This window comes from Prunus dulcis, chromosome 1, assembly GCF_902201215.1.
Source record: "Prunus dulcis chromosome 1, ALMONDv2, whole genome shotgun sequence".
Lineage (NCBI taxonomy): Eukaryota > Viridiplantae > Streptophyta > Magnoliopsida > Rosales > Rosaceae > Prunus > Prunus dulcis.
The window spans coordinates 24,485,154-24,512,333 of record NC_047650.1 but is presented as its reverse complement, the minus strand read 5'-3'; the positions used below and the strand labels follow the sequence as shown (position 1 = coordinate 24,512,333).

The window sequence follows — 27,180 nt, the reverse complement described above, 5'->3', positions numbered from 1 at the left end:
CGTAGCTTGATTTGATAGGATAAAAATCTTAACTAAAATTTGAAATTCATCCGAAATTCAAATTTTGATATTTGATATTTATCTTAATTTTGAATTTTGAATTTTGAAATTCATTCGAAATTTGAACCCAAAAATCTTATCCGGAAATTTTATCCGATTATGAATGGTCTTGACACGTGGGAGCCCGAAAATCTTATCCGAAAATATTATCCAAATTAATTATTGAGGTAAAAAAATTTGTGAAAAAAACAAAAAAATGAATAGTAATTGCCATTTGCATGGCAACGGGTGGAAACACAAAATGCTTTTTACTAGGGCAACCACTATTCACGTGAATAGCGACTGCCCTAGCCCCTCCCTTGCCATGGCAAAGGACAAATGGGTGGAGTTGCTCTAAGGAAAGGCCGTCTAGCTATATTGTTGCATTAAAGCTACAATAGTTAGATGGAGTTACAAATTTGTTTTATTTTTTTTGGACGAAATGGAGTTACAAATTTGTTGTTCTTGTTATTGTGGCTAATTTATGTTTAGGTTCTTTGGATAGGGGTTGGCAACGGGAAGGGGAGGGAGGGAGGGAGGGAAGGGGGGAGGCGCAGGACATGGACATTGTGGGGATAGGGGAGAATCAAGGGAGGGCTAGTGGTGGAGGATTGTAATTTTAGTTATTTTTTTTTAAACGTAATTTTTTCAGTTTTATTTTAATTATTAATTATATTTTCATTTATGTGAAGTTGAGCTCTACTTGCCACGTCACCCACTCAATTGGTGAATAATGTGTCATGTGTACGAAATTACAAAAACACTCATACCACATGAGATTGAAGGAGAAAGTGAAATTTGACCGAAGTTTCAGAGGCCATAATAGTATACGGACTATATTTTTAGCTATTGTCAATGAAGGTAATATAATATATTTTCTAAGAATTGATTGAGTTACTAACAAAAAACCTCTTAGTACTTGAGCAAGCAAAATACTATCCCAGACTTCTACTATTTCTATTGGTGTAATTAAGCCTACCAAAAATCACAACCTTAGCCCTGAATTACCACCAACCCATCAGTTTATGTTTGCAACAAAGAATATTATATGATAGATGCACAACAACTATATAATATTGGAGATAGGGTTGGTTGTTGGTTTCAAAATTGTTTGATGAGGAGGAGGTGGAGGAAGCATTGGATGTGTTTGAGTTTGAGAGGGAGTTTTTAGTTTGAAGCAATCTGGGTATCCGTTAGAATATTGGGTATTTGGTTGTTGACCCGACAGTGAAAAGAATATGGAAATCTTGTACAAAGAAAGCCCAAAGACTACTTAAATAAAGGAGATTTGTTTTCAATGCCTTGTCTATTTAAATAAAGAGTTCACTTCACTTCTCCTCATCATCAACTACTATCTATCAAAGCCTTGTCTATTTAAAAATTACTTATCACTCCAAATAAACAATACCAAACGAGTACTACATATAAAAAAAGTATGAACATATTATAACTTTTTTGTAACATGAAAAGAAGGCCGGAAATCTGGTATGAAGAAGGCCCAAAAACTACTTAAATACTGAGTCAGCTTTGTCCAGAGCCCAATAAGGGATCGCTGGTGATTTCCAGACAGCCTGAGATGGGTGAAAATTGCAGGGGACAGAAAAGAAAAATGTTACGCTCATTATTGAACTCCCATGGAAACTCGGGGCTCTATCAACGATGATAGATCTTCATCTTCCCATCGCTTTCCCACTTCACCACTTCCTTACCGTTAGATCTTCGATCAGGTAAACCCGCCACGCCATGGAAGCAGTTCTCTTATGTTGTTAGTTTCCTGTTTGAGAAAATGCATGTAAGATTATGATGATGGGTCTCTACAGACGACGGTAGAGATAGAATTGTGGTTACCGGAGATGAGGACTAGAGGTATAATAGGGGCGTTGTTGAAATCTTTTGGTCCAAGTGAGCATGGCACTCGCCTTGTTCGTAAAGGAAGAAGGTTGGGTCGATTTGTCAGACACAAATTCTGGCTCTGGATGTTTCTCTTTGCAACCATCTTTTTGATTTACTTGCTACTCTTCGGCCTCAATATGCATTTTCCTGGTATGTTCAAAACTTGAACTTTCGTTTATTTTCTTATTTAATCATCTTGGTATTATAATGGGATATTTACAGATGTAGTTTATTACTCATTGCAGCTAAATTAGAAGGTAGTGGTACTAGTATCCGTATTTCAGCGCGGCAAGAAATTTTGCCATTTCATGTTGTTGGAAGACCACCCAGAAGCAAGCATCGTAAGCAGTGTAAGTGTGAAGTGTTATATTTTCAATGTTTCATATCACAACCTTTGAGTTTATTATTGATTTAGTGCTTATGCATATGAAGATACGATGTCTTTGTCTTTCTTGTTCGTTGGATTGTACAAAGATACAAAATTTGCAAACCAGTTTATCCGTATGGCCTCATCCCTTTTGCTTCCTCCCATATAATGATTTTTCAGATTTGCCTTGCGAGGTTGGGTTTCTGGAATCAGTTGAGTATCTTGTTGAACCAAAGGAAGTCATGAACTTCACACAGTTTTCGCTAGAGTTCATTGACCAAGAGGGAATACCTTCCCATAGTAATATATATGAACCTAGATTTGGAGGACATCAGACACTTGAGGAAAGAGAGCAATCTTTCTTTGCCAAAAATCAAACTCTACATTGTGGATTTATCAAAGGACCACCTGGATTCTCAAGCACTGGGTTTGATATAGATGCGAAGGACAAGGCATACATGAACGAGTGTAAGATTGCAGTATCTTCATGCATTTTTGGAAGCTCTGACTTTCTTAGGAGGCCTACAAGCAAAAAGGTTAATGAGCTAAGTCCTTATTGAACTTATTTGTTGTCTCTTATTCATATAAAGCATATAATCAAATGTTTTTGATTAAATAGTTATTTTTCCTCTTTCTGTTGGTTCTGTATGAAATGGGATGATGCTAAAAGAACTTGCCTTCATCCTGATATTTTGTTTGGCTGATAAATATTTGAGTTAGTAATTAGACCCCTTTGTGTCGGACAAGAAAATTAATAGGTGTAGAGGTGAAGATGATGAACCAAGTCAGAAGATGTAAAGTTTTCTTTCAGACAGCTCTTTTCATTAGTTTAATTTTACATAAAGGCAGTGTGACTAGGCATTAGAGGGCTTCTCAAGTATGGAGATAAAAAAGCAATTAAGTTAAGTTGTTATTTCATGAAGAGCTTTGGTGCTTTCTATGGTATGACTGCGGATGAGTTTAAAGTATGATCTGATTAATGGCTGAGATACCTGCTGGGATGTTGAATGATTAATGGCTGAGATACCTGCTGGGATGTTGAAGGTTGTGTAGATGATGTCTTATTTTTCCCATGACCTACTTTTGTTCTCAATCATTATGTTGATTGTAGATTGATAAGAAACATAACAATTTTTTGTGATCTGGAAAACTATACATCCTGAGGAATACTGAAGTGTGAATATTTATACAAACATTAGAATATTTTTGCGAGCTTTCTTTCTTTTAGGTGATGATAATATATCCTCCTTTAATACAGATAAGTGAATATTCCAAGAAAAACGTTTGTTTTGTAATGTTTGTGGATGAGCAAACATTGGGAAAATTATCATCCGAGGGACATGTTCCTGATGTTACAGGACGAATTGGGTTGTGGAGGATAGTCATAGTGAAGAATTTACCATATGAGGATATGCGCAGAACTGGAAAGGTGCCAAAATTTTTATCACATCGCCTTTTCCCGCATTCATGGTAATTCTTACACCATGTTCTAGTCATACAGTTTCTGGGGCGATTTGGTTCCATTCAATTCTGATTGGGTTTTCACCATGTATCAGGTATTCAATTTGGCTTGACAGCAAGATGCGACTTAATACTGATCCAATGCTGATTATTGAATACTTTTTGTGGCGAACAAAATCAGAATACGCCATTTCCAACCATTATGAGCGACATTGTGTCTCGGAGGAGGTACTCCAAAATAAGCGTCTTGATAAGTTCAATCACACAGCCATTGATGAACAGTTTGCATTTTACCAGTCCGATGGCCTCACCAAGTTTGACCCTTCAGACCCAAATACCCCTCTTCCCAGTTGTGCGTGTTATTACCCTTGTTTTAATTCATAAAGATTGTATTTTCCTTTGTCTGGAATCAGTAGTACTTTATGCTGATTTCATGTGCCATTTACCTTGCAGATGTTCCTGAAGGTTCATTTATAGTCCGGGCACATACACCAATTTCAAATTTATTTTCATGCCTTTGGTTTAATGAAGTTGACAGGTTTACCTCCCGTGATCAACTAAGCTTTGCATATACGTACTTAAAATTGAGGAGAATGAACCCAGATAGACCATTCTACCTAAGTATGTTCAAGGTATTGGAAATTCTTAAAAAATTATGACATATATTTCTGTTAGTGGTTACGTCATATTATTCTTAGAAACAATTCAAGCTGTATGTGTGCAAATATTACTCTTAGCATGTAGTGCTTCTTTGAAATTTATGGGAGAATAGTGTTACTGCTTCTTTAGGAATCACCTTTACTAAGATATCTTTGCAGAACTGTTGTATTTTTTGCGATAATTCCTTTGTAAAAAGCTTTGTGCTTGTGAAACAGCTTAAAGAGATACAAAAGATAATTATATGTCAATCATGATACTTCTCAATCTATGATATAGCCTGTGTAGTAGTGTGTGGTCTTAGAACTTTGCAGGTGAAAATTAAAAGATGGGTAGCAGCGAATGCTACTCAGCATACTTTTCTTGCACAAGGAACAACTAGATTATTTTATAATAAGTTCATTCTTTTTTAGCAATTTGCATGCATTTGTTGGGCATTCTAATCATGTATTTTGAGTTTGTCGAGTTGAACCGTGTCCTGGCTGCATAATGTAGAACATATAATTGAATGTTATCTAGTGAGACAAATTATTAACTGAACTATTTCTCTTTGTTAAATTTTTTCAGGACTGTGAGCGCAGAGCGCTAGTAAAGCTATTCCGGCATAGGGAAGAGCCATCTCCTCCAGGACCTCCACCTGTTATTTGATCAGTAATTATTATTTGCAGTTATTCTGGTAAGGTTAATTTGATGTTCAGTGTTTAGATTCCTAACACTTTCTGACTGGATGTTAGTTTCGTAAAAAGCCTTTGGTTCTATTTACTAAATTCATCCAAGTTTATGAAGGACCTTATGTTGTTTATGCAGGGATGGAGACTGAAGTGAAAACCGAGCTAATGTCAGCTGCTCGTTTAGCGAGATTGAATGGTTTAACTCGTTGTAGGCTTGTAGCTGATACTGAGCCTGAATGGCTGGTAGGTTTTGTTGTTGTTGCACCTGACCATGTAGCACACACAGAGGAATTTAATTTGGCATTACAAAAAGATCCAAAGATCGAACAGCCACAAGTCTCAACTGCTGTTTCAAACAGGGAAGGCCAGACCAAGCAATGTTGTTGAGGACATTCGTTGGGAAGGGATTTATTTTCCTTCTTGTTATTTTCAGTTCCAAACCCGACTTTCCAATTTTCTTGAAAGAAGGGTAGTTTAGAAACTAACAGGTTGTAATATTCGTTTGTATTTTTTTTGGGTCAAATGTAATATTCGTTTGTATAGCCTATACATTTTTTGTGTAGAAATTCTTTTACTCATCCCAAAGCCCAACACATGAAGGGATGATAGTCGTTTTGTACTTCGTTTGCCAAGTTGTGATCGACGTCGTATCTTCCAATGCTTGAAATGAACAAAACAAAGTGATCTTAGGGAAACCGCTCCTCAACTCCGCGGTTTCAGTCTTTCTGCAAACAAAAGAGGGGAAAAAAAAAAAAAAAAAAAACAGAATGTAAAAATCGTTTCCAGCCATGGAATTGGGCTGAAACTTTTCTCTTTACGAAGGAAAGAAATGGAGGGTTGCTTGATGAGATGCTCTCATGGCAGCGCTCTATGGAAAACCCTCAAACCACTCCATCTGAAGCTTCCTAGGAACTCCATTCGTTGCTCTCCCATGCCCATACACTCTGTTAGAGGAGGAGGAAGAGGATCTGCTCTCAATCGCAAGGCCTATGACGCGTTGTTGTTAGACGCTGGAGGCACTCTGCTGCAGTTGGCAAAGCCAGTCGAAGAGGTTTACGCTTCAATTGGAACCCAATACGGTTCGTCTCCGAATTCAAGTCCTCAGTTTCCCATTAAACCTTGAATTTTTTTTAATCCAAATACAAACAACCCATTTTTGCTTTTCCACAGGAGTGACTGCAACTCCACCTGAAATCAAGCAAGGTTTCAAAAGAGCCTTTTCTGCTCCTTGGCCTCAAAATCTTCGTTACCAGGTCTTAAATTGATTGTATTTCTGCAATTAGCTCAATATATCAATGCTAATTATTCTGGGTATTGATAATGCCAAAATCAATAATGGTAGGGAGATGGGAGACCACTGGTTGTTGATTGATTATTTCGAGCAAGTCTTGAGGTAATTTCAATGATTATATTCCCAAGTTTGAAGCTTTGAAGAGAATTGTTGCAATTGGTCTCAATATCGTTAATGGGTTTGGTTGGTTTTATCAGTACTATGCCAAAGGTGACTCATGGCGTCTTCCAGAGGGAGCTTATGAAACAATGGCCCTTCTCAAGGATGCTGGAGGTCCAATTTTTTTTACCCAAATATTCTGCTTTTTTATCTTGCTTGCTAGTTCCTACTATTTTAACATTGCCAGCAGTGACATGCAGTTAAGCTGGCTGTTGTATCCAATTTTGACTCCCGCTTAAGGAAGCTACTCGAAGACCTTAATGTTTTACATCTGTGAGCAACCGGACATCATTCCTTGTTCTTCTGTTTGTTGCTAAATTGTCATATTCATGTCACATGGGTGTTGGTTTTTTTTCTTTTTCTTTTTGGAATGTATTAAGAAACGAAGCATTGCTCTTGATTCTCGTTGCAGGTTTGATGCTGTTATCATATCTTCAGAGGTTGGGTATGAAAAACCAGATGCAAACATATTTAAATCTGCTTTAGGTACGTTACATATGATGGGTTTATAACAATGCTGTCGTAGAGATTGAGATTTATTATAGTGTTGAGACAACATTTTCTTGGTAAATGTTAAAAGTACACATTGAAGCTGCTCTCACAAGTTCTTCGATCGTTGCAGATCAAGTTCATGTGGATGCTGAAAAAGCTGTGCATGTTGGCGATGATAAAATCGCAGATAAAGTTGGGGCCAATGCCGTTGGAATTGATTGCTGGTAAGAGTTCTTTGCAGTATAAATACAAATTTGTCCTTGTCTGGTGATCTCAGATTTTCTCGTTGATCATGATACGGAACATTCATATTAAGTAGTAGATTAGGACTTTTCATGAAAGTCACAGAAGATTTTTGGTACTTACTCTTGATTTGAATGAGCAGGTTATGGGGCCTGGATGTAAAGACATTTGCCGACATTCGAAATCGCATTCTCATCTCAGAGTCATAGCTTCCATAGAAGTAGGTATACCGTATACCACACTCTTGGGGACGTAACATCCTGAATCTATATTGCAAGAATTTAGTGGTACAATAACCTTGATTGCTTCCAAAAGTTTGCCTTGTATTGTAAGATAACATACAATATCACCCAAAAAAATTGTTCAAGTCAATTTATAAGATTTTGTTTTATATTCAATTCATAATTTCATATATGAATTAAAGCCATCGCAATTCCTTTGAGATGAGTCATGACTGAATCAGCATGAGCTCTATCTCTACTGGGAGAAATTCTTGGGTAATTTGATCTGATAATTAATGTAACTATTATTACATAAAGGCGTACCATATACAGCACAATGGGCCGACGAGCTCAACTATGTACCAAAAGATAAAAAGGGAAAAAGAAACATGACCTCAAACAGTGCTTTAGCAACAATTAGCGCACAAAAGGAAGCAAAATTTCATCATATATACATGTATTCTTTCAACTTAAAGAGAAAAAAAATGGCATCCGATCCACTCAAACTGTGAACAGTAAAAGTGGAAATAAATCGATATTCATTGATAACCAATGGAGCTTGCAGAGATCAGACCAATATTACATCACCTAGTCTGAGGTACAATTTCAGTTGTCAATGTTAAGACAAGCAGAACAATCTTTAGGCAAGATACCGGTACAATTTTCTGTCTATACTATCTCGTTCCAAAAAGTCCCGCTCGATAAGGGACTCTATGCGTTTCTTAATCTCTGTTGGATTGGCCAGGAATCGTGATTGCAACTGCTTTGTGACCTCAGAAATTATATTGTTATGATCCAGAGCCCTCCGTGATTTCATGATCCTCACTATGGCAGCTTCAATCTGGGGCTTCCTGTCCTCCTCCACTCTCTGACGAGTCTCTTGTTTTTCAGGTTCTGATTCCTTCTGTGCAACCACAGTTCCTATCTTCACCTTATATAACTTACTCGTGAACTTGTCATTAACAAAAAAGGCATCGTCCTCACCAATGTCCTTACTCATAGGCTCTTTCCGAAGAACATTCTTTCCCTTCACGCATGCCATGGATTGCAGACACCTCTTCAAATCTACAGCAGGAATCTCTGTGGCCTGCTCAATCTCCTTATAGCTAAGTCGCTCAGCATTATTAAATAGCATTAGGACACACATTTGGTAAGTGGAGACATTCAACTCATGCTTCTGGCCCTTCCCAAAGCTAGCCTTTATATCTGCTGTACCCATGTTAGTCTGCCAAGACAATCTTCGACCTGTATGCGTTCCAAGGTAATACGAACGGAACTTCTCACAGAGTGCTGACATTTCTGATGGAAGGTTGCATGTCACACTGGGTTGAGTGGGCCAGGACCCTGTTGTCAGAACCTGGACGGTCAACGTAGGGCCATCCCCTAGCTCAGGATGGCTTGCATAAAACCCTTGTATTGTATCCTGGGACGTTTTCATATCTGTAAACATGCCCTCTAATTTTGAAGTAAATTGGTACCCGCATTCTGTCTTGAGCTTAACTATCAAACTCCTCTCTGCATCATCTGAGACAGTTTTACCAGACAAAAGCCGCTTTGCCAAATGCTGTTTATAATATTTCTCAAACACATCTTTCTCCTGCAAGTAACGGAACAACATCATCACCTTGTCAAGAATAATTTCTACATCCTCCTCACTGACCCCCTTCAAACCTTTGCGGAGTTTGTCATCAACAAACAGTGAAATGAACTCAGGTGAACGGTTGTTCAGATTAATGAAGAATTCAAAAGAGGAATTCAAAGCATTTAGGAATGTCTTGTCATTGCTGAAAGACAGTCTAATGATGCTGTCATACTTATCCTTCTCATCCAAGAGCCTCTGAACAAATTCCACTGGATCCTTCAACCTTTCTGGATCAGTAACCAGCTGTTTACCAGTTTCCCTGAGGTGAGAAGTCATCACTTCTCGTATTGTTGATAGACCGTTGGAAACCCGACGGAACAAGTTGTACATTCTTCCAAGGTCTTCGTACTTATCATCAAGAAGCATGTTCACCAAACCTGAATTGTCCATGTGGACTAGTCTCAGCATGTGGTTTGCAATCATCTCCTTCTCCACCACATTAGTTATTTTGGCTTCACTCCTGGCATCCAAGTAATGTGTCACCCTATCCAGTTCCTCGTTCAGGCGCCTCTCAGCCTTCTTCAGATAATCCCCACAATCACAGCACTCAATAAACTTTTGAGACTCACCCCTGTAAAATTCAGCTGAAACCTCAAGAAAAGGATTCTCAAAGTCTTCCTGGTAAACTGAAGGACCTAAATCCATTAGCATCTTAATAATATTCCTCATCAACCCCCGGTCGATAACCTCACCAGTCCGTTCTCTAAGTACTAGTTCAAGAAGTGTGTTTAAAAGCCTCGTCTGAATCTTGCTAGAGCGGATAATATTGTCTCTCCAAAGGTTCAATCCAAGCTCGTGAACAGGGGTTTTCTGGGTGCTTGGAATGTAAGTCCTGTCCATGTACATCAGTATGTCTCGAATCATTTGCAACGCCTTGTTGTGGTCGGTCCACTTCCTATTCATTTCTTCAAGAAACATTCCTCCCTGAGCAGCTTCAATAGATTTTGATATTTCTTTGAGATGAGAAGTCATAGTCGTAACCAGCCCCGAGTAAAGCTTCTCCCCAAATTTGTGAAGCACCATATTGTAGGCATTTCTAAATCCATTAAACAACAACACTAGAGCATTAGTAATGTGAGAAGCCAATCTCACAAAATCCTAAACGTAATTTAACTAGTGTAATGGTTCACTCACATGAACATATTCCTCCCAATTATAACTCATTCTACAGGCATATTGGTTCATGTGTAGCCAAATTTGTTTGCATTCGAACAAATTTGACATCTAAAATACTTGGAAAATAATTTACTTCTTCCTTCACCATTTCCTAATTCTAAGAACTATATCACATCATCATCTGATATTTCCATATATATTTTTTGTAAAGACTCTGCGAGCCATAGAAACGATGAAGTTAAAACAAAGGCAAACCATCGCATCAAGCCTCTTACTATTCTAAGCAGTCTAAATAAGCACGCAACAGAAGCAAGTCAAATTGAAAATATTCATAAACGAAGAAGAAGAAACAAAAACGTGAAATACAGAGAAATTAGAGAACAGAAAGAAGAAGAAAAAAAGCGAGGGAGGGAGGGAGGGAACGAACCTATAAAGCTCTTCGAAGCTGAGGCCACTAGCATTGTGATTGTAAATCTCGTGGATTGCATGCTCCAATACCTTCCAGGTCTTGTCTGCGTATTTCGGATCCACCACCACTCTGTGCTTGAACGCCTCTATCTGGAAATTCCTCTTCTTCTGGTTACTCATCGGTTCTTTTTCTCTCTTTCCTTTTTCTAATTCCTTAATTTTCCGATTCCGATATACCGGAAAAGACTCCGAATCGCTACGCCGAAACGGGTGATGAACTTGGCGTTTGGTTTGATGGAGGCGGAGGGAGGGAGACCGGTGATAAAGAGATTGATTTACCGCGTGACAGTTGTTGAAAATAATTGAAACGAAATTGATTGGGGGAGAGAAGGTTTTAAGCCGAAGCCAAATTGTGATTACAAAATTATATAATTATAAAATATTATACCAGAAATGAAGGGTAAGAAAGAGGACAAGCAAAGGTATGGCTTTGGCTTGTGCGGGGGGTTTTGGATGCCACTTTGGTTTTGGGCTTTTCTTTTCCTTCTTTCATTCAGTCACTTCATTTCTCGTTGAAATCACGAAACGTTTCGTCCCGTTGGTTGGTCTTTTGTACGTTTCGCGGTCAAAAAATTTCGGCGCGTCACGCTTGGGCCTTGCTCTTTGGGCCTAAAGCCTAACGAAGACATTAGGCAGACTTCGTCTTCTTCATCTTCTTCTATCGCCGTTTTGGCGTATAAATTAGGCAGTCGTCAAATTGACGCAACTGCATACTTATAAATACACAACGGTCAAGCAGAAGCAGAAAGAGCCCACGAACTCGAGAAAGTTTCCATAGAACAAACCAGAAACGTCTCTCTCTCTCTCTCTCAACTCTGAATTGCCTTGTTACTGTTAGAGGTATAATAATTCCATTCCACCATTAACAAACTTGTTCTATTTAGCATTCCTGCATTCAGTTTCGTTCTCTGTTTTTCTTTTCTTCTTTTTTTGGGTTCTCCCAAATTAATAATGGAGATTATTTTAGGAAAAGCGACGTCGTTTGTCTCTGTTTCCTATATTGGCTAACAACATGTCCCAAGACATCTACTCTGAGCGCCCCTTGTTTGGCGGTGCCATTACTAGCACCTTCCCTCTTAGGTTCCAGGTTGGTTTTTTTTCTTCTTTAATTTTATTTTCGTATTTGTGTTTCAATTTTTTCGTTTTTTGTTTTTTGTTTTTTCTTTCTGTTAAATGACTTATGGAAGAGTATCAAAATTGTAGGATGTGAGCGACATTCGGCAAGTTCCTGATCACCAGGTTGGTTAATATGGTTAATTGGTTATGTCTCGTACTTCATTCAAGCTGTCAAGTTTTGGGTAGTAGTGGTTTTCATTTCATTTTATTGATTGTTCGTTTTTCTGGGTGGGTTTCTAAAGGAGGCATTTGTGGACCCTGCCCGGGATGAAAGCTTGATCTTTGAGCTCTTGGAATTGAAGCATGAAGTTGGCGATGATGGAAGTGCTACCTGGTTTCTCCAAGACCTCGCCACAGAACAAGATGCTGACGGCAGCATGGTAATTCCCATATTCTGAATTGTCTTATTATTCATACTATACTATCCCCAATTATCTCAGTCATCAATTCCTTAAGCACACTCAGTGTCAGTTCCAAATGTAATGCGATATCTGTCAGTTTTTCGGTATTCTGTGAGTACCCATTGTCCCGAATTAGCTATTGGAGGAGGGATATTTGTATTTGACATTTTCTTTTGCCAATCACCTTCAGGTGATTGAACAGTCAGGAGTAGTTGAGGCCCCTGGATTATGTTATAGAAACACACCTGCTGTTGTCACAACTGCTGTTGGCCAAATGGTATGTGCAATCAGTTCCATGTTGTTGCCAAATTTTTTCTCTGGCTTACTGGTTTTCGCTTTTGACTCTTGCCATCGGTTTTGCATCATATTTCACATATTTTTCTTTCTTGAAACTAGTCCATTTCCAAGGGGCGGCAGGGAAGGGAGGCACAAAATATTGTGAGGGTATGTTTGTTTGTTGTGTTCAGAGTGTTCGAAGCCGTTTCAGGATTCTATTCCAGGTTCATTTTTGCAAGTATGCTAACTGGGGTTTATTGCCTGCAGGTCTATGTGGCAAATCTACGACTTAAGGAAGTTAATACTGATGTGCTAGTTACTGCATATGAACCCGTTCATATAAAGTAAGTTTGAGGAGTGAGTTGCCACAAAAATTATATTTTTGTTATTGACTGAAATTTATTCTGATCCTTTCACCTGGATACAATAGAACATTTTCTCTTAGAAATAAGATAGTCATGGATTCTCTGTGCTTGCTAGCACAGAGATTTACCAGCTTATCCTCATTGAGATTTTCACACAAGTATTTATGGATTCTCTGCGCTTGCTGATTGCACCAGACCTAATTTAGTGTATGCCTTCTTTCGTGTAGTTTGCAATATTCTTTAATCTGATGTTTTCTTTTTAAAACTTAAGCAACTAAAAAGGAAAAAAGAAAGAAAGAGAAAACTGTAGAACAATGTCTCTAGCTTATGTTCTATACATTCCACCTTGTTAATCCCTTAAACACCTTAAGAAATTCAGGTCTCTCCCAAAGAGCCTTCCCTGGGCTTTCATTTGATACTTTATTGTGTTCTTTGTGTTATGCGAATTTGCTTATATGTAAGGCTCGAAAGCACTTTGGCTGAATTCAATCTCTTTCAAAATTTGCCAAAAGCAAATAATTAGTGTGTGGTTTCTCTCTTTGTTTCTTATCCTGATCATATATGATGTTGAAAAAGAATATTGATGCTATGGCAATTAGTTATGGAAAGATCTAGTCGGACATACTGAATGTCTTCTTGACTATGTGGGGTGTTATCATCAAAGATCGGGACTTCCTGATTGCACCATACATAGTAGGATGTAGTGTATGCCTTATTACATGTACTTGCAATATTCTTTAATCTAGGATGATGTCCTTAGCTTATGTTACAATACATCCCACCTTGTAATCCCTTAAACACCTTAAGGAATTCAGGTCCCTCCCAAAGACCTTTCCCTGGGCTTCCATTAATACTTCCTTTTATTCTTTGTGTTATGCGAATTTGCTTAGATGTATGCAGTTTGGCTGAATTTAATCTCTTCGAAATTCTGCCAAAAGGAAATAATTAGTCCATGGATTATCTCTCTTTTTTGTTGTTGTTATCTTTATCATATATGATGCTGAAAAACAATATGGTTGCTATGGCAATGATTTATATCCATTCTGGTTGAGTTCATTCAGGTCAGAAAGAGAAAATATATGCATGTTAGATAGTCTATTTTATAGATCAATTGTCACTTGTGCATTATATGGTCATTTTGGTTGCAGTCCTTTGAGCGAAAGTGCAAGCACAGTGGGGGCTGGTCTTGCTGTTCCTGCAGTACAATCCGGATATATGCCAGTGGCCGAGGTCTTTAAACTCGCTGTCTCTAGCTTCAAAGTCAATGACTGGAATCTTTTTGGCTCTGTGGCCTGAGATGAGTTTGACAGTTATGAAGAACGCCACATTGTTAGTTAGTATTAAATCAATTGTGTATTCATATCTGCGAGGGTTTTCTTAAGAGAGAGTGAAATTCTAAGTGTACCATTTGCCTCACTTCATTCAGGGATTTGAAGTTTGCAAATTGTCGGCTTATGTTATAGGATTGTACCACTTGTTGGATGAAGCGGTCTTTTAGACATCGCAAATAGGGAAGATGAGGTTTAAGAAAAGGCATGGGCTTGTAATCTTTGCCCTTTTGGGCTTTCATAAATGCAAGTTTCTTCCCTTCAAATATAAAAGAAAAGACATGGGCCACGAATTGTAGAGGTGTTTCTTTATGGGTGGTTGTGTGTCTCTTGGGTGTCAAGAGTCAATTTTCAGGTGCCCATAGAATTATATCATTCTTTTGGTTTTTTGGCCTTTTAACAAAGTGATATTCTAAATTAGCTTACATTACTATAAAGTACAGGAAAGGAAAGGAAAGGGGATCGAACTTGGGTGCAGGGGCAAACTTAATATTCTTATTTTTCCGTTGAAAGAGGTGTTTTTCTTCTGAATGAGGCCTCGGATCATGATTTACCGTGGTCCATGGGGTTCCTTTTTCAATTCTTGGATTGATTTTGGGCAAAGTCTCAATCAGTCGTCGTTTTCATCCAAATCCAACGAATACTTAATCGTACGATTGGTTTCATATATAGACACATAATCGATCACATCCATACACTTTGATCATGAATAAGCTAGCTTCAAAATAATTGCTTTAAAGAAAAATCTACAAAGACCAGCAACCAACGAAAAGTAAAAAACCTAGATAAGTACTAAGTCTTCCGGGTGGCATCACAAGGACCCGTAAATCATACTAGAGTCAATCACGTGGCAGGCAGCTAGTTTGAATTATGAATCGAGTGGGCCCACGGACATATAATATGGTTGCCCTCTCGCAATATATGTTTTCATACTTTAGACGATGACTATTTGTTGAAACTATTGGTTGGCAAATTCCCATCGAATCATAGCCAAATCTAGATATTACAAGTGTGACAATGACATTAAAAATAATAATAATACTTTTTATATTGTAGGTTTCAGATTACATTATCTGACTTAAGCAAGAAACGAAAGGCAATAATATTTCTTATATATTTTTTTTAAATTAAACTAAAACCAATGATGGTTGTTACTGTCAAAGGGGCAGGCCAATCAAAGCCCAGGTCGCTTGATAAACATAACCTAATAATCTTTTTGGGTCCAAAAGACTTAGCAGTGGATGAAAATCATACATGATTAATGGGATGCTAGTTGAATTATTCCAGCTGCCGTCTGCTTAAAAATACAAACATACATTGATGTGACCCAACTGTCACTACTTTAAAATAATAATAAAAATTAATCTTACGTTAATTAATATTTAACACAGCAGTTTTGATGTCAGTCCAAAATAATGCAGATGGCGATAACTTTCCTAAATCTTGGGAGGAAAGTAATAGGGGTGGGAAAATGCTTGCAAATAATGCAAAAAGTTGACGGTAAAATAAATTTGAACATTTAAATATAATGCCGATTTTTATTTAAAAAGACAAAGAAGAAGAAAAATTATAAACTTGGAAGACAAGTAGAATCCAACTGTCCGAGCTTCTGATGTGGCGCTGTCAGCCCACCCACCAGCTCCGCCAGAAAGACTCGAGAAGGACATTCCATTTACTGAGCTGGACTGTGAGCCCCCACCCCTCCTTCTACTATTCCTCCTATTCCAACGGTGCGTGCCAATTCACTGTGTAATTGTGTTTGCAATTTGCAAATTCACTACGACTCAAGTGGAGGGTAATAGTATTAACAGTCTTCATTTTTTGAATTACAAGGGTTCAAGAGATTTGTAATCACTCACCGATGAATGTAAATTCAACGGTAAACTCACTCTTGCATTTCTTTTAAGAAACTTTTTTGAACCATTGGATTAATATTCAACGGTGAGTAACCACAAATTTCTTGGACCCATGTAATTTAAGAGATCGGAACTGATAGTATTAATAGTATAATCACAATTTTAAGTGCTAACCCAATTACCTCATTTTTATTATTTTTGGCAATTTTTTACTTTGCTTACTTAAAAAAGAAAGAAAAAGAAATGGGGAATTAAATAATTATTGGACCCATACCTAAAGGTGATGCGGACATATACACTTTACCGACAGGCATAGGTGTGATATATGGTCCTCTCTCTCCAGTATTATTGTCAATTCCTCATGCAAACATATGAACACTTCCCATGAATCCCATGTTCAACAGTCAAAATATACAGAAGACAGAGACTAAATTATATGATTTAATTTTTTTTTTCTTATTTGGTTTAGTTTAAGAAATTAGATTTGGTTTTGGTGAAGCTCTCCTCCATCCTCCTCATATCAAGTCCGTAAATACTGGAAGTTTATTGTTTTGCCATAATATCGATCATCACACCAATCACTGCTTTCACAATGGAGACAGCTTTGGACTGATGTAATGCTTTTTTTTCAAACTTCTGCTGAGAATTCTAAAGTGAGTTGACTTGATTATAATAATTTTCAACATCCTTTGAGGTCGGCATTGGTGTCTATTATAGATATTGTAATCGCTTTCATACACACAAGTGTCCTGATGGGTTTTCTTGGTGGTAAATTGGTAATAAACTTAACTTATGGTGTTTAATTAGTAAGCAAAGCAAATTGAATTTTGAAGTCTTAGAGAGAGAGAGGACCTTAAAATCATAGAAGCAGTACAAACAGGAAAGCATACATATCATCAGAATCAGAGACTCAAAGAGCTCTTGGAAGGAAGAATGAGAATGACCCACAAATTAATGCATAAATGCATCGCTTTTTGTGCAGAGTACGGAGAAAAAGAGACTTGGATTCTTCAAGTTGGGTTAAGCAAAGCTGCTTAAAGTAGTGCAGTGATGATTAGGTTATATATCTATGCCGGCCCCTTGTTGTCTTTCAGTTCCCGTCGTTTTAATTGAATAATTATGTTTAATAATATTGTGCATGCCAACCTGTCATTCCATTACATATCTTTCTATATTCTGCTAATTATTTCCCAAGAGAATTTAAGGATGTTAGTTTTATTTATATATACAAGTAGGTTATGCGAAAGTTGAACGTAGAGGCTATTCAAAAGAAAGAAAATGCTAGAGAGACTATATTTTAGAGTTAATTTGTCGGTAAGATATTTTTGTGATTAAGGATGAAGTATCCAAATGATTTACAGCTGTTGGTTAACCAATGGTTCGTGGATAGACAATTGCTAGCATAACAAAAGATCCATGGACAGCTCAAAAGGCCATAAACTTGAATTTTGTTTGTTTTAACACCAAAGTCTTCATTTTTGGCTCAGAATTTTAATTAAAAAAATTACGACAGGTATATTAAAGCCATGGCTTAAATAATGTTGGATATGAATCAGTCCTTTGAAAAAGAGGGGACTGGATTGGCCTAAAATAGGACGAAAATGATTTATTTTTAGCTCGCCAACCACCAACATTCCGACAAATTTGTTTATATGATTGATCATTAGCTCAGCCAAAGCCAAGGTGGATGGTAAGCCATCTTCATCACCGCCATGATAGCCAGGTAGCAGGGCACGTGATTTCTTAACGATCATCATGAAATATTAATCCCACTGGTCTATTGTGATGTTGGAGAAGATGTATAAATATATAGCATGGGGAGGGATGGCCATAGCTTTGTTATAGTTGAGGTGAGGCCAAGGCTAGGCCTAATTTTCACCTCCTTTCTTTTCCTGTGTAAAAGGGTTTCTAAGAAAAGTTGATTCTCCGGTCCTAGTTCTGCTATTTCGGTGTTCATAATTCCTTTTTTTATTTTAAAATTTTAATTGGTTTTAACTTAGAAATAATATTACGAAAACAAGTAGAAGTAATTGAGAGTTGAAAACAATATTGATCCATCTATTAATCTGAAATTGGAATTGTCATTATCAAGTGGCATTTGCATGTAGGGGATTGATATGGTTTCTGTGCTGGCATGGAAATGGATTTATCATTAGTTTGGTATGTTGGTTGTTGAAATGTAATTGTTCCTGCTTACTAGTCCTTTTTATTGCAAGTTTATGTGTTTCTATATTATTTCTATGCTTTTTCGTTTTTGCTCCCTTTAAAGTTACACTAATTGACCCTTGAGCCTGTTAGCTAGCTAGGCACTTTAAGTTACACATGCCGCACGTTATGTCATTCTGACTCTCTCTCTCACTCACACAATTGACACAGTTGAGATCCTCCAGAGTTCTACAAACTTCTCAATTAATTTACTCCAAGACTTTTAAAACTTCTCAATTCTTTCTTCCTATGGTCACTTATCTTTCTAAAGAGTTTATACTTAAAAGTGATTAAAAATATTTATCTATGCACTCAAAGTTTTGTGTTTGAATTCCCTCTTCAATATCGCTTATATAAATAAAAAAATCTGACAATTACTTATTTGTACTAGTCATTCTAAGGGCATGCCTAGCTAACTGAGATTATTTTAGTGATAATTTATCATTTTCTTACATTTTTTCTGCTAATCTTTGTAACCTGTTAATTGGTTTATAGAAATAATGTTCCTTTATAACTTTATTGAAAAAGCAAATTTTAAGAATTTGAACTTTCAAAATCCAAGTCCTCGAGGGATGAGGACCACATATATATATATATATATATATATATGTATATATATATATCTTGCACAATGTGGTTCAAGTGTATACGATAAAGGACCAGAAAAATGTATGCGTATATTAGCCAAGAAAATGTATGTGTACATAGTTTTATTTTCTTGAAAAATACATGGAATAAAATTTTAAGTTGGATCTTTGAGATAAAAATTATTTACTGTGCCATTAATTTCCTTTAAAAAATAACTTTATTCCTCGTATTATCCACACTATGCACAAAAGTGATTGTGCAGTTTAAATCAAATAACAGAATTTTTGAGGTCCCTTGAAAGGAAAGAGATGGTGGGAGCAAAAGGAAAGAGAAAATAACCTTGGAGAAATTACAGAGAGCCCTTGAAGGTAAAAACTAAGGCAAAGGTGCAAACAGCAATGATTAAATGAATGCGATGGGAGCCACTTGATCATCTTCTTTATTTTGTTGAACCAATGAACCTCTGAGCTAGGTTTTTTGACTTGGAAGACTGGGCCCCCACCTCCGGCCACCACTGTCTTTATGGATTGAATGATAAAGAGCACCGCACGTGGAGTCTGAATCAAGGAACTGTCCAACCACAATAAAAAATGACACAAAGTGGAAAAAAAAAATGTTAAAAACAAAACAAAAATAAGAAACTTACAAATTTACAAACAAACCCTCGTCCTCCTCTTCATGAATGAAAGGCAATAATTTCATTCAGAAAATCAAACAAAATAAAAAAGAAAAAAGAAAAATAGCTTTTTAATGTTGATCATATCATATACCATGGCTATGCCATCCATATAATTCTCACTCATTATTTTTGTTGCTTAAAGCTTGCCTGCCCTTTCTCTCCAGTCTCTTGACCCTTATCCTTTTCTTTCTTTCTCTCTCTCACAAAAGAGAGAAAAAACAACTCATCAGCTGCTGAGCTGCCACCTTCCCCCATCTGCAAAGAATTTCATGCTCCACAGTCCTCAAGAAAAAAAATAGAGAAAGAAGAGAGAGAGAGAGAGAGAGAGAGACCCACTACTAGGCCAGGCCACCACTAAGTGATAGAAATTGAGCTCAGCTGGGTCAGCTACAGTTGTACGAACCAGGAGAGAGCAAAAAAGAAAAAATATTTTTTAAAAAAAGTAGTGAGAGAGAGAGAGAGAGAGAGAGAGAGAGAGAGAGAGAGAGAGAGAGAGAGAGAGAAAGAAGGGCCGTCCCCTCCATATGATCATGGAAGCTGAAAATGGGATCCGCTGCAGGCCCAATTTTCCACTACAATTTCTAGACAAAAACCAAGATGATGACATCCAAGAAGCGCCAGGAGACCCGGGTTCCAACCCGAACCGACCCGGCTCCTCCCTCACCCAAGAGCAGCAACCCAACAACGGCAAGAAGCCTCCTCCGAAGAGGACCTCCACCAAGGACAGGCACACAAAAGTGGACGGGCGAGGCCGCCGGATCCGTATGCCGGCCACGTGTGCCGCTAGGGTTTTCCAGCTCACGAGGGAGCTAGGGCACAAGTCCGACGGTGAGACCATTGAGTGGCTTCTCCAGCAGGCCGAACCCGCCGTCATCGCAGCCACCGGGACCGGCACCATTCCAGCCAACTTCACCTCCCTCAACATCTCGCTGCGGAGCTCCGGCTCTAGCATGTCGGCGCCGTCGCACTACTTGAGGCCAAACAGCAGTAATTATTTCATGAACTTTAACCCCAACAACTTGGGTGCAGCAGCTGCGTCGCAGCTGATTATGGACGAGAACTCGCAGCGCGGCAGGATTTTGTTCCCCGGCGTTGGGTTGTTGTCGTCTGAGAGCTCCCCGTCGTCGTCTATGTTGTTGAATTTCAACAATGCCATGTTGGAAGCCAAGCGCGAGTTACGTGATCAGGGCGGTTCTCTCGGTGAGGTGTCCGAGGGCGGCGAGGCCAGCTCCATGGGAAGGAAGCGAATTAGGCCGGAGCAAGATTTGTTATCGTCTTCGTCGTCCTCGTCCTCGTCATCACAAAGTAGTCATCATCAGATGGGAATATCGAACAGCTACATGTTGCAATCAGCCAGCACGGGGTCAATTCCGGCGAGTCAAAGTACAATTCCGGCGACATTTTGGATGGTGGCAAATAACCCTAGTAGCGGCAGCGGAGGCGGCGGTCATCATGTCCATGAGCCTCCCATTAATCCCATGTGGACAATTCCTAGTATTAATAATGGTATTAACAGCAATATGTATAGGGGGGCTTCGGTGTCTTCTGGGGGCGGGCATGGTCTGCATTTTATGAATTTTGCTCCACCTCCAATGGCGGCCATATTACCTAGCCACATGGGATCAACTCCTCACGGAGGTGGAGGCTCAATTGCCGACAGCCACTTGGGTGTGATGGCGGCGCTCAACGCGTACCGGCCGATTCTGGGGGGGGTCATGGCGGAGCCACCGGGTGGGAATAATGGACAGCATTCACACCATGGAGCAGACGAGGGACATGATCGTGACAGCAATGCTAGGTAGTTACCACTAATCCTAGGTCAAGTACTACAACAAATAGTGTGGCACTGGTGCTTTTATTTTTTGTTTTTATAAATAATTACTACTTCCTAATTAAGTGCGTAAATATGTTTGTTTTTCAATGAAGGTGCAAGCTTGACAGAATGGCATTGAGTTTGAGTTTAATTTTCGATTCTAGTGTGGAAATTTTGTTAGGGTTTGATGAATTGAGGAGAATTTTAATTCATAATTAAGGTGTTTTTGAGTGTGACTGAACTGACTTCATGCCTTTGTGGTTCTTCTTCCTCCCCTTCTTTGGTGAATCATTAATGACTTCATGGTTAAACTGCTCATAAATATTAATGTACAATGCACAGATATATTTATATATATATATATAGAGCTAGCTTCATCATGTTTCCGAGCTCAGCAGGAAAGGAACCTCTATATATACATGCATGCATTTCTTTAACGTTTATTTTTCTTTTGCCATTTCTTTAGCTTTGATCCACATAAACTCTATGAACGATCGTAAGGCCCTCTCTCTCTCTCTCTCTCTCTCTCTCTCTCTCTCTCTCATGGATCAATGCGTTTCTGATCTCTAATGTGGTTCAGAAACACAACTTCCTTCCATACCCCTACTATAATTATGTGGTGGAAAGTGAGAAAATTGATTATTTTCTCAGCAATATTGCACTAAATTCATTAAGAAATTTGTCTCATTCTGATTGGCATGTGTGTGTATATATAATATAAATATCATACTGGTAGTTTCTTAGTGGCACATGTACATATATATATATATATAGAGAGAGAGAGAGAGAGAGAGAGAGAGAGAGAGAGAGGGGCTAGGCCATGGGGAAGAAGGAGCCCACGTACGCATATATAATCAGTGACTGGTGACTGGTCAGGTGGTGAGCCCAGATCAGCTGACCATTGCCTGATTAAAACCAATAATATACTATTGTACAGTCGCAGCAGCAGCAGCTGAGTACTGCATCTTGCATGCATTTCCTCTTCTTTCTGTAAAAAGTACTGTGTATATAAACTTAACTTCTTCATGTATAATTAATTATGGAAAATACTTCTTCAATTATTTATCAGGTAAGTAAGAGTTTTTACATTTCTATATATCAATAATAGTGTGATATGTGTGCAGAAGTTTTTCTTTTTTGTTTTTGATGAATTATTTTTGTATATGTGGAATAAGGAGTATCTCTTTACCAGTAAGAAGGGCAAGTAATAACTATTAATTATATGTTCTTCACTGCTTGCCTACCTCATAGAGAGAAAGAGAGAGATATATATATATATATATATATATATTTGATGGTAGGTGTATTAATCAGAAGAGTTGATCAATTGTGGCTATAGCTCGTGCACATGTACATATTTGACATTTGTAGCTAAATATAGCCATGTGACGTGGACCATTAGTCATAATTGGTTCATATATATATGCAGATAGCTAGGACACGGCAGTTGATACTAGTGCAATTCCTGATGGGTTGTCCTACCTGTGTTTTCCTCATAATTAAGATCATACTAGGGCAATTAATTCCTCTTACTAGTGCAATTCCTGATGGGCTATCACAATTAGGGATCGATGTGAAACGATTAACTATGTTATTAAGGTTATGATCCTTTGGCAATTGGCTTCATGTATAAATATATCGTGACAAAATGATTAACCATGTTTGTTTTCTTTGCCCCGCTTTATCTGTTGTGGTTAAGTATAGTTGATTATGGTAAATTACGGTTAATTAGTTGGTTCTAATAACCTGCCATGCAGATAATCGTGGCGGTTAATTAATAAGATGATATGTAGTATATTAGCTCGCTGCTAGCTAGCTAGAGTAATATATTGTATTGATGTACTTCCATTTAATTTATATATTGAATTTGGGGATTTGAGTGAATGACAAGAAGAGGACTTTGAAATCTTCATAGCGCATTGCATTGGTAGGTAAGACGATATTAATATTGCAGGCCCCCATCGATATTATTGCTGTATATATGGAGAGAGATGAAGCACAAGCTGTATGATAATACGTATATATGTACGGCTGCTGTATATGCCATGAAGGTAAAATTGCTCATCATATTGGAGCACCGATCGAGATGCTTCACTATAATTGTGTAAAACCCTAAACTTGGTATCTGGTTTTCATCACTTATGAATTTGCAAGAGTTGCTGGGTTGGGATAGGGTTAAAAAAAAAAAAAAAACCTAAACTTGATTAATGAGATTTAATAAAAAGGGAAATAATTAATATTGATTGACATGCATATTTTTGGTGCTGGGTTAGAAACTGAATGTAATTTTAGGCCTCACATCACATGGCTGCAGTTCTCCTTCATTTATTCATCAACATTAATTCAACAGACAACCATATGTATCCTGTACTGTACTTTAGCCATGCTTTGCTCATGGAAAGAAAACTTGAAAAATTGAAGGAAGGTAGGTTATTAAACTTATGGAAGTACGTAAAGCTTTTCAGGAATTAATGGGGCCTAGAACTATTAAGAATACGCATCAAATTCATATCATCCATTTCCATTTTGAGGTGGTCAACAGAGTTTTTTCTCCGTGCATCTACTTGGTGCTTGTGAACAGGTACAGTACCTTAGTAGAACTATAGCTTGCTTTTCCACTTTTTCTATAGCTTTGTGCTGAAGCACTACCAAAATCTCACTGTAATTTATCCAGCCCACCAAATTATATACGCTTTACTGATCTCCATCTCGTCATTATATTCCTTCGTAAAACTACACATGCATCATGTAATTACTTCAACTTTTGTATTATTATGTTTTTATTGTTTTTTATCTTTCGTTCGGAGGGGAATCAAACTTGAGATCTATTTAACATATCGTGGAAGGAAAAAGTACTACTAGACCAATGGATATAGTTGGTATTGAGCTTTTTCATTGAAACCAATCGCATGTGTTACTAGAAGTCGAGTAAAATATTATTTGGAAAACTTCCATCTCAAAGCTCCCCAAGCTCCTTCCTTGACCAAATAGGTTAATTAACTACACATCAATGATGTTGGAATAAGTAATTCGGTAATCCTAGTACAAAACCATATAATTTGTAACAAGATTAGATTGGTTTCAACGCTAATATCTAGAACTTTGTTTAATTGTCATTCTAATTTAAATGCCAAGTTTTGAACTTTTCTCACTATGGCGATGGCCTTGAGACGTAAATTCCTTTGATTATAATAGGCATTGTTTTGACAGAGAAAATACAAAATGGAGACGCTATTGTCAACCAAGCCCGAAATTCAAAAAATCGGTGCCTCATTTCTTGTGTGTATGATTAGATTCTCCGCAAAATCAGCTTTCCCTTTGCTACTAACTTTTCCACGTACGTTCCTTTCTTGTCACCTTTCTCAGGCAGCTTTTTGAAACCCTTCTCAATCTTTTTAAGAACCAGATAGAAGAACAAAGATACCATTACAGCAAGACATGGGTCGCAATAATTCTGGGAATTCGAATAATTTTCTCCAAGTTGTGGCTAGCAACTTTGATGTTCTTGCTTTGTATGTTCCTCTCTCCCTCTCACAAGCTCATATCTCACACACATGAATTATAATTTACACTGAAGATTTTATATAGCATTGTAGTAGTTAATTAATTTATTCTTTGTCTCTCATCTGCAGGCCTCTGATCACACTGGTTTATCCCCTGTAAGTAGTGTCTCATGATTTTGTGGCTTTTTCTTCAATATTATGTGGACAATGTACATGCAGCCATCTATGATTCTCATGGAATGTGTTGTTTTCGACAGATATGCTTCAATTAAGGCGATAGAGACCAAGTCTCGTACCGATGATCAACAATGGCTTACCTATTGGGTTCTGTATTCTTTGATGACAATCTTTGAGCTCACATTTGCCAAAGTCCTTGAATGGTTAGCTGCCTACCTTGTTGGGTTTCTTTTTCTTTTTTTCCATTGCAAATGGTAGATTTCAGTTTTGTTATCTGGTTACTATGCTTTACAAGGATGTTCCAAAAATTAGGTAGCAAAATAGAAATAACTTCGGCCACATATATATGCATTTTCAGCTTAGTAGGAAATTTTGGTGAGCATTTAGAACCTGTTGATTGGGCTGAGTCAAAACTCAGGTGCATTGAAAAGCAGGGGAGGGTGATTCACTCTGCAACATGCTTGAGTGAATGCCATGCCAAAAAGTACTGAAAAGTAAGAGATTGGCCTCCATGGAGGGTTCTAAATGCATCAAGCAGCTTGAAATTTATCAGTCCCTTCAACAAATACACGAACAGAATAATAGATCACTAAGCTGAAAAGAGACTGTTCCCATTTCCAATTTAGGAAGATTTGAAAGCTTGGTCATTGAACTGAACACTAAAGATATGAATCATGATGAAGTGTTAACTATTAACTACATATATAATCATAATCATCCTATATATATACATGTTTACTGTCAGCTTTCCCATTTGGCCGTATGCCAAGTTGATTTTCACGTGCTGGTTGGTGCTGCCACAATTCAATGGAGCAGCATATGTTTATCGGCACTTTATCAGACCCTACTATATGAACCCACCATCACCTCATCAGATGTGGTATATCCCAAGGAAGAAGAACATCTTCAGCAAACCGGATGACGTTTTAACTGCTGCTGAAAAATATATGGAAGAGCATGGCACAGAAGCTTTTGAAAGGCTCATAACCAAGGTAATTATAATTAATTAATTATTTCAACTAATCTTTCTGTCCTCCTAGCTGACTGAGCTACATATAACATTAATTATTATTATTAGCTCATTGACTGAGAGCAGAAGAGGAAGAGCATTCTAATCAAACCCTTTTGAATGTGTTTCTGATTTGCAGGCTGATAGAGAAGCAAGAAGCAGGAAGAGCCACAATTACATGATCTTTGATGATGATTATATGTACTGAATCAGTGCATTGTCTGTCTTAATAATTTGGTTTATAGTTTATTTATGTTGTATGCTGTCTCTCCTGAACCCATTTCGTATGCTACATATATCTTTAATATCATGAGATGGAATTGAGTGTTAACTAAGCACGCAACATATGCGCAGCTTTGAAATGCTTCAACACCTGAGCGCATGTAAACAAGATCAATCAGCCACCAAAATCTAAGGATGTTTCATCACAGTTCTATACTAAAAACCCATCTCTCTCCAAACACCATGCAATAATGCAACATATATATGTATATATATAGCAATTCATTTGATTTAGGCCTATTCACAAAAACCAGAATTTCATTTTCATGTGGATCTGTCTTATCCGTGGCCAACCCATTGTTGTGAGCACGATTACACTTTATGATCATTGTCCTCAAATAATTAGTGGCCCATTTTTGAGGTTTTGTAGTAGTGCATACATCTTTTTTCTTATGCTCAAATAATTTCATTATAATCAAACCCATCTAGAACATTATGGTACTCATCCAACACCAATGAGGACATCCACTTAAAACTTCCTCCTGTTCGGCTCCAATGAAAAATTATTAACTTTTTAGATAATACTACTTTGAGTTTTTATTTTTTGACAAAATCATATATTGTTTTTTTTTTCTTTTCACTTGGGTTGCTTGCGTTGAACCCATTAGAGCATGTCCAGCGGCACAGCCCAGCCCGAGGCTAGGGGAGAAAAAAAAAAAATTAGGCGTTCCAGCGCGCAGCCCAGGCCCGGGGGTGGTGTGGGACCCACCAACTCGGGCCAGCCCGAAGGCGAGACGAGCCCGAGGTCCAGTCCGCGTTTGCTGACGTCAACTCTTACATTTCATTATACTTCTACTATTATTCACTCTTTTTACTCAACATTTTCCTCTTTTTCATCTAGTATTTTGATTTCATATTTTTA

General features: G+C 37.8%; 6 protein-coding genes across 9 annotated transcripts; 5 read left to right on the top strand and 1 right to left on the bottom strand.

Moving 5' to 3' along the window:
- Positions 1–1,599: 1,599 nt before the first annotated feature.
- On the top strand, positions 1,600–5,746 carry LOC117614072. Of its 3 annotated transcripts, XM_034342754.1 has the most exons (9): positions 1,600–1,766; positions 1,860–2,082; positions 2,178–2,282; positions 2,480–2,835; positions 3,558–3,769; positions 3,856–4,112; positions 4,214–4,392; positions 4,985–5,093; positions 5,225–5,746. In XM_034342754.1, the coding sequence occupies exons 2-8, from the start codon at positions 1,893–1,895 to the stop codon at positions 5,063–5,065; spliced, it is 1,380 nt and encodes a 459-aa protein (XP_034198645.1). In that variant the 5' UTR covers positions 1,600–1,766; positions 1,860–1,892; the 3' UTR covers positions 5,066–5,093; positions 5,225–5,746. The 3 variants fall into 3 exon arrangements, with proteins under 3 accessions (XP_034198645.1, XP_034198644.1, XP_034198646.1); XM_034342753.1 differs by having other exon boundaries at positions 1,600–2,082; XM_034342755.1 differs by lacking the exon at positions 5,225–5,746 and having other exon boundaries at positions 1,600–2,082; positions 4,214–4,381; positions 4,985–5,091.
- A 36-nt stretch (positions 5,747–5,782) lies between these two features.
- On the top strand, positions 5,783–7,671 carry LOC117614073 (haloacid dehalogenase-like hydrolase domain-containing protein 3). Its single transcript, XM_034342756.1, has 8 exons — positions 5,783–6,167; positions 6,259–6,341; positions 6,431–6,451; positions 6,523–6,652; positions 6,739–6,811; positions 6,951–7,024; positions 7,161–7,254; positions 7,416–7,671. The coding sequence occupies exons 1-8, from the start codon at positions 5,918–5,920 to the stop codon at positions 7,480–7,482; spliced, it is 792 nt and encodes a 263-aa protein (XP_034198647.1). The 5' UTR covers positions 5,783–5,917; the 3' UTR covers positions 7,483–7,671.
- Positions 7,672–7,925: 254 nt separating this feature from the next.
- LOC117628287 (cullin-3A) lies at positions 7,926–11,158 on the bottom strand. The gene is made up of 2 exons (XM_034360707.1): positions 10,680–11,158; positions 7,926–10,172 (listed from the first exon to the last, which is right to left on the bottom strand). The coding sequence occupies exons 1-2, from the start codon at positions 10,838–10,840 to the stop codon at positions 8,135–8,137; spliced, it is 2,199 nt and encodes a 732-aa protein (XP_034216598.1). The 5' UTR covers positions 10,841–11,158; the 3' UTR covers positions 7,926–8,134.
- Positions 11,159–11,385: 227 nt separating this feature from the next.
- On the top strand, positions 11,386–14,322 carry LOC117628297 (ran guanine nucleotide release factor). Of its 2 annotated transcripts, XM_034360718.1 has the most exons (8): positions 11,386–11,560; positions 11,688–11,807; positions 11,924–11,959; positions 12,079–12,216; positions 12,428–12,514; positions 12,634–12,681; positions 12,781–12,857; positions 14,027–14,322. In XM_034360718.1, the coding sequence occupies exons 2-8, from the start codon at positions 11,733–11,735 to the stop codon at positions 14,172–14,174; spliced, it is 609 nt and encodes a 202-aa protein (XP_034216609.1). In that variant the 5' UTR covers positions 11,386–11,560; positions 11,688–11,732; the 3' UTR covers positions 14,175–14,322. The 2 variants fall into 2 exon arrangements, with proteins under 2 accessions (XP_034216609.1, XP_034216617.1); XM_034360726.1 differs by lacking the exon at positions 11,386–11,560 and having other exon boundaries at positions 11,571–11,807.
- A 5,254-nt stretch (positions 14,323–19,576) lies between these two features.
- On the top strand, positions 19,577–21,584 carry LOC117615947 (transcription factor TCP15-like). Its single transcript, XM_034345129.1, has one exon. The coding sequence runs from the start codon at positions 20,059–20,061 to the stop codon at positions 21,334–21,336; it is 1,278 nt and encodes a 425-aa protein (XP_034201020.1). The 5' UTR covers positions 19,577–20,058; the 3' UTR covers positions 21,337–21,584.
- Positions 21,585–24,597: 3,013 nt separating this feature from the next.
- LOC117638153 (HVA22-like protein c) lies at positions 24,598–26,367 on the top strand. The gene is made up of 5 exons (XM_034373268.1): positions 24,598–24,859; positions 24,980–25,006; positions 25,108–25,230; positions 25,773–26,019; positions 26,176–26,367. Exons 1-5 carry the CDS (start codon positions 24,786–24,788, stop codon positions 26,242–26,244), a joined length of 540 nt encoding a protein of 179 aa, XP_034229159.1. The 5' UTR covers positions 24,598–24,785; the 3' UTR covers positions 26,245–26,367.
- Positions 26,368–27,180: the final 813 nt, after the last annotated feature.

What these genes read in the sequence shown, in the direction of transcription:
- LOC117614072 (XM_034342754.1), top strand. Translation starts at nt 1,893, where the DNA reads ATGAGGACTAGAGGTATAATAGGGGCGTTGTTGAAATCTTTTGGTCCA. An exon ending in GGAGGCCTACAAGCAAAAAG is followed by an intron (nt 2,836 to 3,557) that starts GTTAATGAGCTA and finishes CCTTTAATACAG; the next exon opens with ATAAGTGAATATTCCAAGAA. An exon ending in AAATACCCCTCTTCCCAGTT is followed by an intron (nt 4,113 to 4,213) that starts GTGCGTGTTATT and finishes TTTACCTTGCAG; the next exon opens with ATGTTCCTGAAGGTTCATTT.
- LOC117614073 (XM_034342756.1), top strand. Translation starts at nt 5,918, where the DNA reads ATGGAGGGTTGCTTGATGAGATGCTCTCATGGCAGCGCTCTATGGAAA. An exon ending in TTCAATTGGAACCCAATACG is followed by an intron (nt 6,168 to 6,258) that starts GTTCGTCTCCGA and finishes GCTTTTCCACAG; the next exon opens with GAGTGACTGCAACTCCACCT. An exon ending in GACCTTAATGTTTTACATCT is followed by an intron (nt 6,812 to 6,950) that starts GTGAGCAACCGG and finishes TTCTCGTTGCAG; the next exon opens with GTTTGATGCTGTTATCATAT.
- LOC117628287 (XM_034360707.1), bottom strand. Translation starts at nt 10,840, where the DNA reads ATGAGTAACCAGAAGAAGAGGAATTTCCAGATAGAGGCGTTCAAGCAC. An exon ending in AGCTTCGAAGAGCTTTATAG is followed by an intron (nt 10,173 to 10,679) that starts GTTCGTTCCCTC and finishes TAATGGATTTAG; the next exon opens with AAATGCCTACAATATGGTGC.
- LOC117628297 (XM_034360718.1), top strand. Translation starts at nt 11,733, where the DNA reads ATGTCCCAAGACATCTACTCTGAGCGCCCCTTGTTTGGCGGTGCCATT. An exon ending in CCTTCCCTCTTAGGTTCCAG is followed by an intron (nt 11,808 to 11,923) that starts GTTGGTTTTTTT and finishes TCAAAATTGTAG; the next exon opens with GATGTGAGCGACATTCGGCA. An exon ending in CAACTGCTGTTGGCCAAATG is followed by an intron (nt 12,515 to 12,633) that starts GTATGTGCAATC and finishes TCTTGAAACTAG; the next exon opens with TCCATTTCCAAGGGGCGGCA.
- LOC117615947 (XM_034345129.1), top strand. Translation starts at nt 20,059, where the DNA reads ATGATCATGGAAGCTGAAAATGGGATCCGCTGCAGGCCCAATTTTCCA.
- LOC117638153 (XM_034373268.1), top strand. Translation starts at nt 24,786, where the DNA reads ATGGGTCGCAATAATTCTGGGAATTCGAATAATTTTCTCCAAGTTGTG. An exon ending in AACTTTGATGTTCTTGCTTT is followed by an intron (nt 24,860 to 24,979) that starts GTATGTTCCTCT and finishes TCTCATCTGCAG; the next exon opens with GCCTCTGATCACACTGGTTT. An exon ending in TTGAAAGGCTCATAACCAAG is followed by an intron (nt 26,020 to 26,175) that starts GTAATTATAATT and finishes TCTGATTTGCAG; the next exon opens with GCTGATAGAGAAGCAAGAAG.